The 17,420-nt window shown below is 36.9% G+C and overlaps 1 protein-coding gene across 1 annotated transcript; it reads left to right on the top strand.

Annotated features, from left to right (window-relative positions):
* The first annotated feature begins 16,481 nt into the window (after positions 1–16,481).
* LOC129517382 (olfactory receptor 6C74-like) lies at positions 16,482–17,420 on the top strand. The gene has a single exon (XM_055337169.1). The coding sequence runs from the start codon at positions 16,482–16,484 to the stop codon at positions 17,418–17,420; it is 939 nt and encodes a 312-aa protein (XP_055193144.1).

Genomic DNA, 17,420 nt, shown 5'->3' on the forward strand with positions numbered 1-17,420 from the left:
ATGAAGTCCCAGTAATTCATTTTTGCTTTTGTTTCCCTTGCCTTAATAGATTTATCTTGCAAGAACTTGCTGTGGCCAAGTTCAAAAAGGGTGTTTTCTATGTTCTCCTCTAGGATTTTGATGGATTCTTGTCTCACAGTTCGATCTTTCATCCATTTTGAGTTATCTTGGTGTCTGGTGTAAGAGAATGGTCTAGTTTCATTCTGCTGCATGTGGGTGTCCAATTTTCCAGCACCATTTATTGAAGAGACTGTCCTTTTTCCAGGGGATAGTCTTTGCTGCTTTGGGGAATATTATGACCACAAAGTTGAGGGTCCACTTCTGGGTTCCCTATTCTGTTCCATTGATCTACGTGTCTGTTTTTGTGCCAGCACCACACTGTCTTGATGACCACAGCTTTGTAGTACAACCTGAAATCTGGCATTGTGATGCCCCCAGATATGTTTTTTTTTAATATTCCCCCGGCTATTTGGGGTCTTTTCTGATTCTACACAAATTTAAGATTATTTGTTTCAACTCTCTGAAGAAAGTCCATGGTATTTTGATAGGGATTGCATTGAATGTGAAAATTGCCCTGGGTAGCATTGACATTTTCACAATATTAATTCTGCCAATCCATGAGCATGGAATATTTTTCCATCTCTTTGTGTCTTCCTCAATTTTTTTCAGAAGTGTTCTGTAGTTCTTAAGGTATAGATCCTTTACCTCTTTGGTTAGGTTTATTCCTAGGTATCTTATGCTTTTGGGTGCAATTGTAAATGGGATTGACTCCTTAATTTCTCTTTCTTCAGTCTCATTGTTGGTGTATAGAAATGCCATTGATTTCTGGGCATTGATTTTGTATCCTGCCATGCTACCAAATTGCTATATGAGTTCTAGCAATGTTGGGGTGGAGGCTTTTGGGTTTTCTCTGTAGAGTATCATGTCATCGGCGAAGAGGGAGAGTTTGACTTCTTCTTTGCCACTTTGAATGCCCTTTATTTCTTTTTGTTTTCTGATTCCTGACACTAGGACTTCTACTACTATGTTGAATAGCAGTGATGAGAGTGGACATCCGTGTTTTACTCCTGATCTTAGGTGAAAGGCTCCCAGTGTTTCCCCATGGAAATGATATTTAACTGTGGGCTTTTCATAGATGGCTTTTTAGATGCTGAGGAATGTTCCCTCTATCCCTACACTCTGAAGAGTTTTGATCAGGAATGGATGCTGTATTTTGTCAAATACTTTCTCTGCATATATTGAGAGGATCCTATGGTTCTTGTTTTTTCTCTTGCTGATATGATCAATCACATTGATTGCTTTATGAGTGTTGAACCAGCCTTACATCCTGGGGATAAATCCTACTTGGTCATGGGGAATAATCTTCGTAATGTACTGTTGGATCCTATTGGCTAGTATCTTGTTGAGAATTTTTGCATCCATGTTCATCAGGGATATTGGTTTATATTTCTCCTTTTTGTTGGGGTCTTTGTTTGGTTTTGGAATTAGGGTGATGCTGGCCTCATAAAACGAGTTTGGAAGTATTCCATCCCTTTGTACCTTTCGGAACAGTTACTAGAGTAGGTATTGTTTCTTCTTTAAAAGTTTGATAGAATTCCCCAAGGAAGCCATCTGTCCCTGGACTTTTGTGTCTTGGGAGGTTTTTGAAGATGACTGCTTCAATCTCCTCCCTGGTTATTGGCCTGATCAGGTTTTCTATTTCTTCCTGTTCCAGTTTTGTTAATTTGTGGTTTTCCAGAAATGCATCCATTTCCTCTAAATTGCCTAATTTATTGGCATATAGCCACTCATATTATGCTTTTAAAATCCTTTGTATTTCCTTGGTATTGGTTGTGATCTCTCCTTTTTCATTCCCTATTTTACTAATTTGAGTCTTTTCTATTCTGTTTTTAATAAGGTTGGCTAATGGTTCATCTATTTTATTAATTCTTTCAAAGAATCAACTCCTGGTTTCGTTAATCTGTTCCACAGTTTTTCTGGTCTCTATTTCATTGAGTTCTGCTCGAATCTTTATTAGTCTCTTCTTCTGCTGAGCATAGGTTTTATTTGCTGTTCTTTCTCCAGTTCCTTTAGGTACAAGGTTAGCTTGTGTATTTGAGTTTTTTCCAATTTTTTGAGGGATGCTTGTATTGTGATACTGTTCCCTCTCAGGACTGCTTTTGCTGTATCCCAAAGATTTTGAATAGTTGTATCTTCATTCTCATTACTTTCAATGAATCTTTTAAATTCTTCTCTAATTTCCTGGTTGACACTTTCATCTTTTAGCAGGAGGGTCTTAACCTCCACATGTTTGAGTTTCTTCAAAATGTCTTCTTGTGATTGAGTTCTAGTTTCACAGCATTATGGTCTGAAAATATGCAGGGGATGATCCCAATCTTTTGGTATCAGTTAAGACCTGATTTGTGACCTAGTATGTGATCTTTTCTCGAGAAAGTTCCAGATGCACTTGAGAAGAATGTGTATTCAGTTGCGTTTGCATGTAAAGTTCTGTAAATATCTGTGAAATCCATCTGCTCCAGTGTATCATTTAAAGCTCTTGTTTCTTGGGTTATGTTATGCTTAGAATATCTGTCATTTGCAGAAAGTGCCGTGTTGAAGTCTCCCAGTATTAGTGTATTATTATCTAAGTGTGCCTTTACTTTGATTATTAACTGATTGATATACTTGGCAGCTCCCACATTAGGGGCATAAATATTCATGATTGTTAGGTCATCTTGTTGGACAGACCCTTTAAGTATGATATAGTGTCCCTCTTCATCTCTTACTACAGTCTTTGGGGTAAACTTTAATTTATCTGATATGAGCATTACTACCCCTGCTTTCTTTTGGGGACCATTTGAATGGTAAATGGTTCTCCAACCTTTCATTTTCAGGCTGTAGGTGTCCTTAGATATAAAAAGAGTCTCCTGTAGACAGCAGATAGATAGGCCTTGCTTTTTTATCCAGCCTGAAACCCTGTGTCTTTTGATGGGATCATTAAGCCCATTCATGTTCAGAGTTACTGTTGAAGTATATGAATTTAGTGTCATCATAATACCTATTCAGTCCTTATCTTTGTGGATTGTTTCTTGGGCTTCCTCTTTCTTTTACAGAGTCCCCCTTAATAATTCTTGCAGAGCTGGTTTGGTGGTCAAATATTCTTTCAGTTTCTGCCTATCTTGGAAGCTCTTTATCTCTTCTTCCATTTTGAATGAGAGCCTTGCTGGATAGAGTATTCTTGGTTACATGTTCTTCTCATTTACGACCCTGAATAAATCCTGCCAGTCCTTTCTGGTCTGCCAGGTCTCTGTGGGGAGTCTGCTACTATTCTATCTTCTCATAAAGTTTAGGGATCCCTTGTCTCTTGCTGCTTTAAGGATTTTCTCTTTATCTTTGGAATCTGCAAGTTTCACCATTAATGTTGAGGTGTTGACTGGTTTTTATTGATTTTAGGGGGGGACCTCTCTGTCTCCTGGATCTAAATGCCTGTTTCCCTCTCTAAATTAGGGAAGTTCTCAGCTATGATTTGTTCAAATACACTTTCTGGTCCTCTGTCCTTCTCGGCGCCCTCTGGAACCCCAATTAAACATAGATTTTTCCTTGTGAGGCTGTCATTTATTTCCCTTAACCTTTCCTCAGGCCTTTTAATTGTTTTTCTCTTTTTTCCTCAGCTTCCTTCCTTGTCATTAAGTTGTCTTCTATGTCACTCACTCTTCTACCTCATTAGCCCTCGTCCTTAGGACCTCTAGTTTGGATTGATTCCATTTAATTGATTTTTAATTTCGGCCTGATTAGATCTAAATTCTGCAGTCATGAAGTCTCTTGAATCCTTCATGCTTTTTTCCAGAGCCACCAGTATCTTTATAATTGTGTTTCTGAACTGGCTTTCTGACTTCGAATTGTAATCCAAATTCTGTAACTCTGTGGCAGAGAGGACTGTGTCTGATTCTTTTGTGGTGAGTTCTTCCTTAGAGTCATTTTGCTCAGTGCAGAGTGGCTGTATGAGCGGGCTGCATCAAGAATATCAACTGCGACCTAAGTCAATTTCACCCTAGAGGATTCCTGTCGTTCTATATACCGTAAATCCCTCTACTGACCCCTCCGTCCCCTGGTGGTCCCACTGCATTCCAGGCACAGGATGACACAGGAGAAACAACAACAGTGGCAGCAGCCAGCTCTCCAGCTCTGGAGTCAGCTCCAGTAACCACCTGTAGTTCCCAGTCCACACTGGCCTAGGTGCTCCGGGGTGGGAGGTGCTGACCCGCACAGCTCCCGGTGGCAGGAGAGTCCCCTCTGTCCTAAGCCCTCCCCCCCTCCACCTGTGCTGGAGGGGAGCCCAGGATGGGGGCTGTGTGCCCTGGCACCCAGGGATCCAGGGCCTACACTGCTGGAATCCCCCTCCTGGGTCACGGCTTCTGAAGGCAGCAGGTGCAGCCCTTCTCCCCAACCCCCTTGACCCCAACTTTTCCTCCAGGCCCGGCAGAGCCCTCCAGCACTTTACGGAGATGGGCCCATGGGGTGGGTGCGCTCTCCCCGGGTGCCCCTGTCTTAGTGACCCCGGGAGCCTGGAGGCCCCACTGACCCCCTGCAGCCCCCCTCCCCCAGTTCCCTGCTGAGCACTTTTCCATCTGGGAAGAATCCAGTGCAGACTTTTAAAGTTCCTGCATTTCCAGGGCTGGGCTTTCCTGTTCCCGAGGCTCCTGCCCCCTTAGCCCAGTGGCTCCTCACGGGGGGCTCCTTCCCCCACTGGATTCTTGTTTATTTTTTCCCCACCTTCCTACCTTGTTAGCAAACCCTTGTCTCTGTAGTTCCAGCTATTCTCTCTTTAAGTCTCGGGTCGAATTCATAAGTTTTCAAGATGGTTTGAAATTTATCTAGGTGAGTTGGTGGGGACAGGTGACTTGGGGACCCTGCTCCTCCACCATCTTGAAAACAACCAAGACTTGATGCAGGACTATTAACTATAGTTCTGAATTTATTTATATTTCATTAGTTTTCTCATTCATTTCCTTTTCCTATTATAGGCTCTAATCCAGGATACTACGTTGCATTCACTCACTCAATCTTATCTGGCCTTTGGATATTTCTCTGTCTTGCTGTTTATGTTCCTGTTGGTTTGAATGAGTACTTGTGAAGCAATATTAAAAGAGTTTCTCAATTTGGATTTGTCTTTTTCTTTTCCCAAGGACTAAATTAGGATTATGTATTTAGGGGAAGAATATAAGAATGATGAAGCAAGCACCTTCTCATCACATCATATCTAGGGCATATATCAACATTTCTCAGAACTGTTAATATTTTCCTTGACAACTTGTTTAAGGTAAAGTTTTGCAGTGAAAAAAAAAAGAAGCTTTATTTTCCAGTCTGTAATTTTTTCTTGGAAGCAAGTCACTAAAATAGCCCACATCTAAGAAAATGAGAAGGTTAATAATCTCTACTCCTTGGAAAAATCAATACCTCTCTCTATATTTTTTGAATTCTTCCATAAAGAAGAGTTGTTCCTTCTCTTACATTTATTTATGTCAGTAAGGACTCATGTCCATAAGTTTTAAGTTTAGCTTTATGACTCGCAGCCTAATCATATATTAAGAGTATTTTTTTATTTGCAAGTATTTCAGTAATTTAAACTCTCTTTCATTTGTCCAGTGGTTTACAACATATAATTCAAAATATTCTGTATTGACTTAAAAGATTTATAACACATAGAAATTTAAGCATGTTATGATCCTATATTCCTAATCCATCCCTCTTTTCCCTTATGCATTTTGCATACATTTCATTTTGCTATTGACACCCAATACATAATTACCATCATTGATTCAGTCACTTATATCTTTGAGTAGTTCAAGTGAGAACACAGATTACATTTTATCCTCCTTTGTTCTATTTTTTGAAAAGCTGTGTTCCTTGAGATATTTAAAGTTTTTAACTTATATCATTTTGTTTTTGCTGGAAGAAAGTCCTTTAACATTTCTTGTGGGTTAGGTCTATTGGCAATATATTCTCTCAGTTTTAGTTTTCCTGAGAAAGTTTTTATTTCACTTCCATTTTTGTATGTGGAATTCTAGACTGTCACCCAATTGTCTTTCTGCTTGCATGGCTTCTGATGAGATCAGGCCCAATTATTGTCTTGCTTATATGTAAGTGATAGAGTTTTTTCCCTTAGTTGCCTAAGATTATCTTTTTGCTTTGGCCTTTCATCAATTTAGAAATATATATGCCTGCTTTGGAGTTTCTTTCCTGTTTGTGTTTTCTGAACTTCCTCAATCTGTATTTTGGCATTTGTCAACAATTGGAACATTTGTAGCTATTCTACACACATACACACACTCACAAACACAATTTGGAATTAGGTGTGATGCATCATTAAGGAAAGTGAGCAGAGTGCAAAGACAACATAAAGAAAGGGTTCAGATAGAGTTTGGAGCATTGGGGCTTCTAATATTTAGGGATCAATCACAGGAGACACCAGAAAAAAAAAGATAAAGGACTGCCAATAGGGCCAGAGAAACCCACAAAATAATGTTTCATTTAACCACAGCAAATAAATTATATCAAATAGAAAGCAGCAATCAAATGTGCTAAATATTGGAGAGATATATTAAAATGGCAATAAAAAGATGGCTCATGATTCTGGAAGGTGGAGTTTGAAACAGCAGAGTAAGAGAATGGATGGATTATGGACCAGTGAGAAGGTTGAGGAGAAAATGTGAAGTGAAAAAGTAATGATGGCAATAATAGTTAATTGCAGGCAAAGGTTGATGCTTTCTAAATTCAGACTGGAAAACAATGAGATATTCAGGAAGACAATATTTCAAGTATTCTGACACAATAGGAAACCTAATTTAGCTTTTAGTAAATAGTATCATAAGAAAATATAAAAATGATCTAAGTAAATAAAATTTAAAAAGATGGCATCTATAACCAAAAATTTCAAATTATGACAAACCAATGAAAAAATGAATAGAAATTTGTTAGACAATCTGAATATCTCAATAATGCTATCTTTGGACAGAGGGAATACTGAGGAATAAACCTAACAGAAGAGATAAAAGATCTATACCCTAGAAACTACAGAACACTTCTGAAAGAAATTGAGGAAGACACAAAGAGATGGAAAAATATTCCAAGCTGATGGATTGGAAGAATTAATATTGTGGAAATGTCTATGCTACCCAGGGCAATGTACACATTCAATGCAATCCCTATCAAAATACAATGGACTTTCTTCAGAGAGTTGGAACAAATAATCTTAAGATTTGTGTGGAATCGGGATCCCTGGGTGGTGCAGGGATCCCTGGGTGGTGCAGCAGTGTGGCGCCTGCCTTTGGCCCGGGGCGTGATCCTGGAGACCCGGGATCGAGTCCCGCATCAGGCTCCCTGCATGGAGCCTGTTTCTCCCTCTGCCTGTGTCTCTGCCTCTCTGTCTCTCTCTGTGTGACTATCATGAATAAATAAATAAAATCTTTAAAAAAAATATTTGTGTGGAATCAGAAAAGACCCGGAATAGTCAGGGGAATACTGAAAAAGAACACCAGAGCTTGGGGCAACATAATGCCGGATGGTGCTGGGAAAATTGGACAGCCACGTGAAGAAAAATGAAACTAGACCATTCTCTTAACCAGACACTAAGATAAACTCGAAATGGATGAAAGATCTAAATGTGAGACAAGAATCCATCAAAATCCTAGAGGAGAAGATAGGAAACACCGTTTTTGAACTTGGCCACAGCAACTTCTTGCAAGATACATCTATGAAGGCATGGAAAACAAAGCAAAAATGAATTATTGGGACTTAATCAGGACAAAAAACTTCTGCGCAGCAAAGGAAACAGTCAACAAAACTAAAAGACAACCTACAGAATAGGAGAAGATATTTGCAAATGACACATCAGATCAAGGGCTAGTATCCAAGATCTATAAAGAACCTATTCAACTCAACAGCAAAGAAACAGACAATCCAATCATGAAATGGGCAAAAGACATGAACAGACATTTCACTGAGGAAGACACAGACATGGCCAGCAAGCACATGAGAAAATGCTCCACATCACGTGCCATCAGGGAAATACAAATCCAAACCACATGAGATCCCACCTCACACCAGTGAGAATGGGGAAAATGAACAAGGCATGAAACAACAAATGTTGGAGAGGATGTGGAGAAAGGGGAACCCTCCTGCACAGTTGGTGGGAATGTGAACTGGTGCAGCCACTCTGGAAAACTGTGTGGAGGTTCCTCAAAGAGTTAAAAATAGACCTGCCCTACGACCCAGCAATTGCGCTGCTGGGGATTCACCCCAAAGAAACAGATGCAGTGAAACGGGAGGACATCTGCACCCCGATGTTTCTAGAGGCAATGTCCACAATAGCCAAACTGTGGAAGGAGCCTCGGTGTCCATTGACAGATGATGGATAAAGAAGCTGTGGTCTGTGTATCCAATGGGATATTCCTCAGCCATTAGAAACGACAAATACCCACCAGTTGCTTCGACGTGAATGGAGCTGGAGGGTATTATGCTGAGTGAAGTAAGTCAGTTGGAGAAGGACAAACATTATATGGTCTCATTCATTTGGGGAATATAAAAAATAGTGAAAGGGAATAAAGAAGAAAGGAGAGAAAATGAGTGGGAAATATCAGTGAGGGTGACAGAGCATGAGAGACACCTAAGTCTGGGAAATGAACAAAGGGTAGTAGAAGGGGAGGTCGGCTGGTGTTGGAGTGACTGGGTGACGGGCACTGAGGGGGGCACTTGACGGGATGAGCACTGGGTGTTATGCTATAAGCTGGCAAATTGAACTCCAATAAAAAATATACAAAAAAAAAGACTTGGTTGTTTTTTTTTATTTTAACAATAGTATACAGATGGGAGGTTGGAGTGAGGGGTAAAAAGATGAGAAGGTGATTAACAGGTACACACTTCCACTTATAAAATAAGTGAGTCACAGAAATTAAAAGTACAGCATAAGGAATATAGTCAATAATATTGTAATAACATTGTATGTTGATAGATGGTGACTACACTTAATCATGGTGAGCTTTGAGTATTGTATAGAATTGTCAAGTCATTATGTCATATACATGAAACTACCATAATGTCACATGTCAACATACTTCAATAATAAAAATTAAAAGAAAATAAATACATTTTAAAAAATAATACACTGATAATATGAGATATTTACATTAGCAAATACTGGGTAAAGTTTCACCAAGTAAAAGAGTTTATTGAAAAACAATCTGCCCCTTAAGACATTAAATATATATATATATATATATATATATGCATCATTAAAGAGCAAAAATAGCTAGGATTTGAGAAGATGTGGTCTTTGAGAAAATTATGTTGACTGAGAGGATCCCATATATTCCATATTTTTTCTATGAGCAATATTAGAAATATTGCTCTTTCTCATACAACGAATGGTAAACATCTCAACAGAAAATGGGAGGCATTGCTCTCTTCTCTCATATGAGACCGCAGAGAAATAGTATCCACATCTATCAATGCCAACCAGGGCTTATCTTGGATAGAAAAGATGCTGTACAAAAGGAAAGTGAAGATTAATGAGCTTGATATTTTGTTTTTTTTTCCTCTAAACATATTTGATAAATCCTAAATGGCAAGCAATGGAAACCTGAGAACACACATACAAAGCTGTAGATAACTGATGACCAATCCAAGAAGAAATTCCTGCTGTCTCCTAGTCTCTGCAGACAAATATTTGACATTTATGATTTGCCAGAGTGAAGTAGTCTGAGTAAATACCTAGGCTTTTACTTGATAACACTGAAATCTTACATCTAAGAATAAGCACAATGAACTTATTATCATTTCTCAAAAAGCATGGAACATAGAGTTGAAAAATCTCATTTCTTGTTTTGGTCAAGGTTGTCTGCTTTAAATATGTGTCAGAATGAATGAAATCCTACTTGTAGGAATAAATCATCATCCATGCTATTAACATTTGAATATGGTTTTAAATATCCAATAAAAAATTCAGAAGCATAACAAACGGAGGTTCAAATGACCAAAACCATGGACATAACAGAAATAGAAAGAGATCTGAGGGGTACCTGGGGGGCTCAGTGTTTGAGCGTCTGCCTTCAGCTCAGGGCATGATCCCAGAGTCCTGGGATCGAGTCCCACATCAGTCTCCCTGCATGGAGCCTGCTTCTCCCTCTGCCCGTGTCTCTGCCTCTCTGTGTGTGTCTCATGAATAAATAAATAAAATCTTTTTAAAAATAAAGAGATAGGAGAAGATCTACATAGTTAGCATACAGCTTGTAAAATAACTAGAACTAATATTTTTGTTAAAGAGCAAATAAATTAACAACTTAATAATTGGTATTGGGGGTTCAAGAAATACATACCACTTATATCAACAATTAATCTATAACAAAGAAGGCAAGAATATACAATGGGGAAAGACAATCTTTTCAGTAAATGGTGTTGGCTAAACTGAACAGCCACATGACAAAGAATGAAGCTGGACAACTTACACTATACACAAAAATAATTTCAAAAAGAGAGAGAAGGAGGAGAGGGGAAAAAATCTCAAAATGGATTTAACATCTAACGTGAAACCTAAAACCATAAAACTCCTAAAAAAATTTTAAAAACCCATAAAACTTCTGAAAGAAAACAGAAGCAGTAATCTCTTGGGCATTGACTTTTGCAACATATTTATGGATTTATCTCATTAGGCCAGGGAAACAAAAGCAAAAATAAATGATTTGGACTGCACCAAAATAAAAACCTTTGCACAGTAAAAAAAAAGCCATCAGCAAAACAAAAGGACAACCAATGAATGGAAGGAGATATTTGCAAATGATATATCCAATAAAGTCTTAATAACTCCAATATGTACAAAATTTATACAACTTAACACCAAAAAGATAAATCATTTGACTTAAAAATGGGCAGAGAACCTGAATAGATATGTTCCCAAAGAAGACACATAGATGGCCAACGGACACATGAAAATATACTCAACATCATGAATCACAGGGAAATGCAAATCTAACCCACAATGAGCTATCACCTTATACCAGAGTGCCTAGGAACAAAACGACAAGAAATAACGAATGTTGGCAAGAATGTGTAGAAAAGGGAACCTTCATGTACTATTCAATGCTGGGAATGTAAACTAGTGAAGCCACTGTGCAAAACAGTATGGAGATTCCTCAAAAATTAAAATAGAAATACCATACTATCCAGTAATCCCGCTACTAAATATTTACCCAAAGAAAATAACACTGATTTTAAAAGATATATGCACCTATATTTGTTACAGCTTCATTTACAATAGCCAAGATATGGAAGCAACTAAGCGTCCACTGATAGATGAGTGGGTAGAGATGTTACTTATATTATAAATTTTTATTCAGCCATAAAAAATAATGAAATCTTGCCATTTGTGGCAACATGGATAGAATTAGGGGATATCATGCTAAGTAAAATAAGTCAGGCAGAGAAAGACAAATATCAAACAGTTTCATTTATGTGTGGAGCCAGAAAACAAAACAAACAACAAATGAAAAGAGAGTCATAGACACAGAGAAAAAACTGGTAGAAAAAACTGGTAGTTGCCAGAAGGGAGGTGGGTGGGGCAATGGACAAAGTAAATAAAGGATATTAAGTACAAACTTTCAGTTACAAAATAAATAAATCATGGAGATAAAAAATACACCATCAGGAATATACTCACTACATTCAATAATATCGCAATATGATTATATGGTGATAGGTGGTGACGACACATCACGGTGAGCATTCAGTAATGTACAGAATTGTCAAACCACTGTATTGAACATATGAAACTAATTTAATTTTGTATGTGAAGTATAATTTGATAATATTATTATAACTTTTTAATTTTTAAAAAAAGTTTTAAAAGAATACTTATACAATAATTGGAAGCAGATGCACAGGGGGTCATGGACTCCAAAATTGGTCAGGAAAATATCCACAATAATTTTACAAAAAGTGCACGGAACAACATTCTTTACTACGTTACATAGTAAATAAATTAAACATACATGAACTATCAGGGCTAGGAAACAATTTTAATGATAAAGATTTGAGAAAGACAAATATCACTATGATTTAAACAAAAATACTTTATTTTTATCTTATTGAAATGTTCAGGCTGGTATGTTGAAACTCTTCCGTGAAGTCACTGTGTTTCTAAGCTGGTAGGACCAGCAATGGTGTCAGGAACCTGGACGTGCTCTCTCTTGTCGAGTAGCCAGCGTATTCCTAGAGTGATTACTCATACTCATGGCTCTACATGGCTTGTATCCTATGTGCCTCACAACAAGATGGGTAGAGAGGAAGAGGACAAACCCCTTTTATCAAAGAACAGTCAAAGGAAATTGCACATCTGTGTGGGTCTCATGAATAAATAAATAAAATCTTTGAAAAAAATAAAGAGATCTGAGAAGATCTATATATATATTTAGCATACACTCTGTAAAATAACTAGAACTAATACTTTTGTTAAAGAGCAAATAAATAATTGGACATAATTTAGTCACATGGTCACAACAAGTCGCAAGGAAGATTAGCTATGGTGTATCTATGGGATTAATGTGATGTATATAAATTGGGGCACAATGTTTTCTATGACAGGTTAATAAATTCTCCAACTAATATTGTCACTTTTTCATTACCAACAAAAGGAAAAATACCTCCACCCCCTTTCTTAAATTCTTTTCTATATATTGGAATTCAAAACCTGACTATGCAGAACAGCAATCACACATTAGGGAAATCTATACTGAATTCTCAGGACACATAGTTAAAAGTAGTTTTTTAGGGGTACCTGGGTGGCTCACTCAGTTGAGCAACCAACTCTTGATTTCAGCTCATGTCATGATCTTGGGGTCCTGGGATCTAGCCCTGCATCGGGCTCTCACTGCAGTCTGCGTGTCCCTCTCCACCTGCTCCTCTCCCCTCCTCCTGCTCTCTTTCTCTCTCTCTCCCCCTTCTCTCTCTCTCTCTAATAAATAAATAAAATATTTATTTTAAAATAATTAAAATATTTAAAATAAAATAAATTTTATTAAAAATATTATTTTAATATAATATAATATATAATATATAATATATTTAAATATAAAATTTTTTATTTAAAATAAAGTATTTAAAATAAAGTAGGTTTTTAAACTATTTTTTATTTTAAAAATATTTGGCACTAGGGAAAATTTTGTAATAACATATAAATTTGTGATCCTTTGAGAATAGTGTTCTTGGATCTCATATCCTTCTGAGAATTCTTCAATAATCATTAGATATTTTCCTTCAGGGCCAGAAAGCATAAATCTTCCATGGGACCAACTGTTCATTAATTTTATATGGCATTGAAGATAATACGTAAATAAGTAGTCAACACAAACATAAGTAAATTTTAGCAATGAGGAAATTTAATATACTACTTTAAGAATCTGCAAAGTAAAAAACCCCACAGCTAATCATGCCACTTACAAAGGTGTGTTAAATAGATGAGAAAAAAACAATCATGGATCCTGGGGTAGAGGGAGATCCATTCAGAGAGGATGGGAATGCCAGCGTGGTCTTTTCAACATGATGAGAAAAGATTCAAATTTTGAAGCAGAGGTAGTTTTATCTGAATAAATCTGTGTATGTATCTTTAAAAAATGTGCTTGAAGTATTTTTTTTTACATTTTTTTTAATTGGAATTCAATTTGCCAACATATAGCATAACACCCAGGGCACTTGATGGGATGAGCACCGTGTTTGAAGTTTTAAGTCTTTGGCAGAATGACTCAAAAAAGTAAAAAGAATAGGTATGTCTAAAATTTAAAAACCATATTTTCTGTTAGATATGTTTTATTCATGTTGTTGTTTTTACCATTTAAGTATTTAATTTTTCTAACTTTTAAATTTTGTAGGGAATATAATGAAAGAACACAAATGGCATACCATGAAAATTAAGTGCTTAAAAATGTTTTAAAATTTCACCTATAGGGACCCCTGGGTGGCGCAGTGGTTTAGCGCCTGCCTTTGGCCCAGGACACGATCCTGGAGACTCGGGATCGAATCCCACGTCGGGCTCCCGGTGCATGGAGCCTGCTTCTCCCTCTGCCTGTGTCTTTGCCTCTCTCTCTCTCTCTCTCTCTGTGACTATCATAAATAAATAAAATAAAATAAAATAAAATTTCACCTATATTCACAATATCTAATACAACTAAACGTCATTGTACTCATAAACTTGACTTCTAATGTTTTTGTAATATGAACTTTGCTAATTTTTGCACAATGTGTGTTGGGAATAGGTGTGTGTAAAGGTTAAAGTCAGACAAAGAAATAATTTGATATCTTAAAATTCTGATTTAGGTGTTTTGGATATATGCATACCTATAGTTGTTGCCATTTGGGTATTTGAATAAATGAAGAAAAATTTATAATAGATTGCTTCATAATTATGTGACTGTAAAAAGAATGTGCAGGAAAAAACAATAGTCCTTTCTTTTCATTTATATATGTCTACATTATTAACATAATTTTGATAGATCTCATTTTTTTAACCTTTGAATACTCCTATAAATGCGTCTAGCTATAATTGGAAACAACTTTTATTTGTCCTTATATATTTATTTTTATTTATGTATATGCCTCTTAATAATAACTTATGTTTTTGAGGTTGAAAATAATTGTCTGGGTATCAAGACAGAAAATATTGTTTTATCTAGTGCCCAGTGCCAAACTTTAATTATTTTATTGTGTTTGATGATGAAGATAACAGGGAAGGAAATAGAGATACAAATGATTTTTTTGGAGAAATAGATTATAATCTGTCCTATAATTACTTGTACATTTTGTTTTACTTCTAAGGTGATGATTTATTCAAACTTAAACCTGATTTCCAACTGACTAGCCTAGTGAACTTGGACATATGACTGTCTCAATGTATGCCGGGTGTTGAAAATAGTGTTCCAGAGTTAATATTTCTTTAATTATGAGTTAGCTGAATATCGTTATGTTAGGGAAATATAGGCTTCCTAAAATTGGTGCCATCATTGTTCTGAGATACATTGTGTGTTTGAAATTCACCACGCTCACTCCTCATCTCTTTAGGCTCTACTGATCTCAAAATTGTTCGTATTTTCAGTCTGTGTTTTAGACAGGAAAAGGGTAAATACAGAAGCAGGTGGGGAGGAATTTTTTGGTGAACTTTTTCTCCTTAAAATTTCTACTTACTAAGTTATATATTTTAGTTACAATTTGCATATTTTATATTTTTAAAATTTGTGTCTTATAATTTACATATTTTAAATCAATTAATTCTGTTTTCTCAAACTCATTATTCTATCTCTAAAAAACCTTCTTACCATTTAGGTTTCTGTAAAGCTTTGTCTTTATCTCTGTCCGTTCTTTACTTCTGATAGTTCAAACAATTTCCTGAAAAGTGATTGGTATATTTCTATCTGCCTCTGTATAATTTATTCTCACTTTCACTTTATTTTACCTGACCTACTTTCAGAACCATAACATGCGGAGGAAACCTGAATTTGTTTGATATACACACTGAAATTAACAGACTATTTCCACTGATTTTGTTTCAGGATACAAACTGGGAAGGGTGGATATTGAGGGAATGGAAACACTAGTAAGGATGGCAAATATTTTCTCAATGCCTCAGAGTCACTTATCTGAAATTGTATCCCATTAGTCATGAAAGTAAATGAAATGAGAATCATTAATCATTTGAGTTGACTAGTTGAGGCGAATGGTAATGTTATGGTAGCCCTGTCTATTGGTAATGGAAATAAACATTTATTTTATTATTACTTGTCTTTGTGCGTGTGTGTGTGTGTGTGTGTGTGTGTGTGTGTGTATTTAAAATGTAATAGATGGGCTGCTGCACTTTCAATAACAAATACCACCTTGTTTCTTGTATGCGAAACTTTTGATTGAACAGGAAATGGCATCTATTCCAATTCTTGTGCAAATTCAAGAGAGGAAAAGCATTTTTCTATGTTTGAAATGCCCCTCTAATTTCCATCAAATTTATTAAAAAATCAACAATTTGGGGATCCCTGGGTGGCGCAGTGGTTTGGCGTCTGCCTTTGGCCCAGGGCACGATCCTGGAGACCCGGGATCGAATCCCATGTCGGGCTCCCGGTGCATGGAGCCTGCTTCTCCCTCTGCCTGTGTCTCTGCCTCTTTCTCTCTCTCACTGTGTGCCTATCATAAATAAATAAAAAATTTAAAAAAAATCAACAATTTCTACCATCTTATAGGTTATTCTCCAGTAAGATTAAAAACTGAATTCTCTGTCCAGATAATCTGGAGATGCAAACTATCAGTCTTCTGGCATAATCATCTAAATATGGATGAGCATTATGTTACTCTGAAACATCACTTTGGTGACTTTTCTTAAACATTACTTATGACTGTTATTTTTCCATTGGGATCATCAATTTCTCTCTTTCTATTTTCTTTCGTATTTAGACCTGAGAAAGTAGAGAACAGTAATGGGAAACCACACACAAGGGATAGTGTTTATCCTGGCAGGTCTGACTGATGATCCACAACTGAAAGTTATGTTATTTGTCTTCTTGCTTCTCACCTACTTGCTGAGCATCTCTGGCAACTTAACCATCATCACCCTCACCCTGGTGGATACTCATCTCAAGACCCCCATGTATTTTTTCCTTCGGAATTTTTCGTTCTTAGAAATTTCCTATACTACTACATGCATCCCTAAATTGTTGGTTACTATGGCAACTGGAGACAAAACCATTTCCTATAACAATTGCATTACTCAATTGTTTTTTGCCTTCCTTCTTGGTGCATCTGAATTTTACTTGCTGGCAGCTATGTCCTATGACCGCTATGTTGCCATTTGTAAGCCCCTGCATTACACAACCATCATGAGCAGTAAGATCTGCATGCAACTTGTCTTCTGTTGTTGGCTTGCAGGATTCTTTACCATCTTTGTACCCCTCCTATTGGGTCTAAACCTTGACTTCTGTGCTTCCCACATTGTTGATCATTTCTACTGTGACACAACCCCCCTGCTGCAGATCTCCTGCTCAGACACACAGCTCTTAGAGACCTTGGGATTTATTTCTGCGTCGATGACACTTGTGGTCACATTAATCATGGTGATAATATCATATACCTTTATTGCATTAACAATCCTAAAAATACCTTCAACTAAACAGAAGAAAAAGGCTTTTTCAACATGTTCTTCTCACATGATTGTGATATCCCTTTCTTACGGCAGCTGCATCTTCATGTATGTTAAGCCATCGGTCAAACAAAGAATATCTTTCTCCAAGGGAATTGCAGTGCTCAACACCTCTGTGGCTCCACTTTTGAATCCTTTCATCTATACTCTGAGGAACCAGCAAGTAAAAACAGCCTTCATGAACATGGTACAAAGGGTTGTTTCTTTCTCAAGCAAATGA

Source organism: Nyctereutes procyonoides, unplaced genomic scaffold (genome assembly GCF_905146905.1).
Source record: "Nyctereutes procyonoides isolate TBG_1078 unplaced genomic scaffold, NYPRO_anot_genome, whole genome shotgun sequence".
NCBI lineage: Eukaryota > Metazoa > Chordata > Mammalia > Carnivora > Canidae > Nyctereutes > Nyctereutes procyonoides.

What these genes read in the sequence shown, in the direction of transcription:
- LOC129517382 (XM_055337169.1), top strand. Translation starts at nt 16,482, where the DNA reads ATGGGAAACCACACACAAGGGATAGTGTTTATCCTGGCAGGTCTGACT.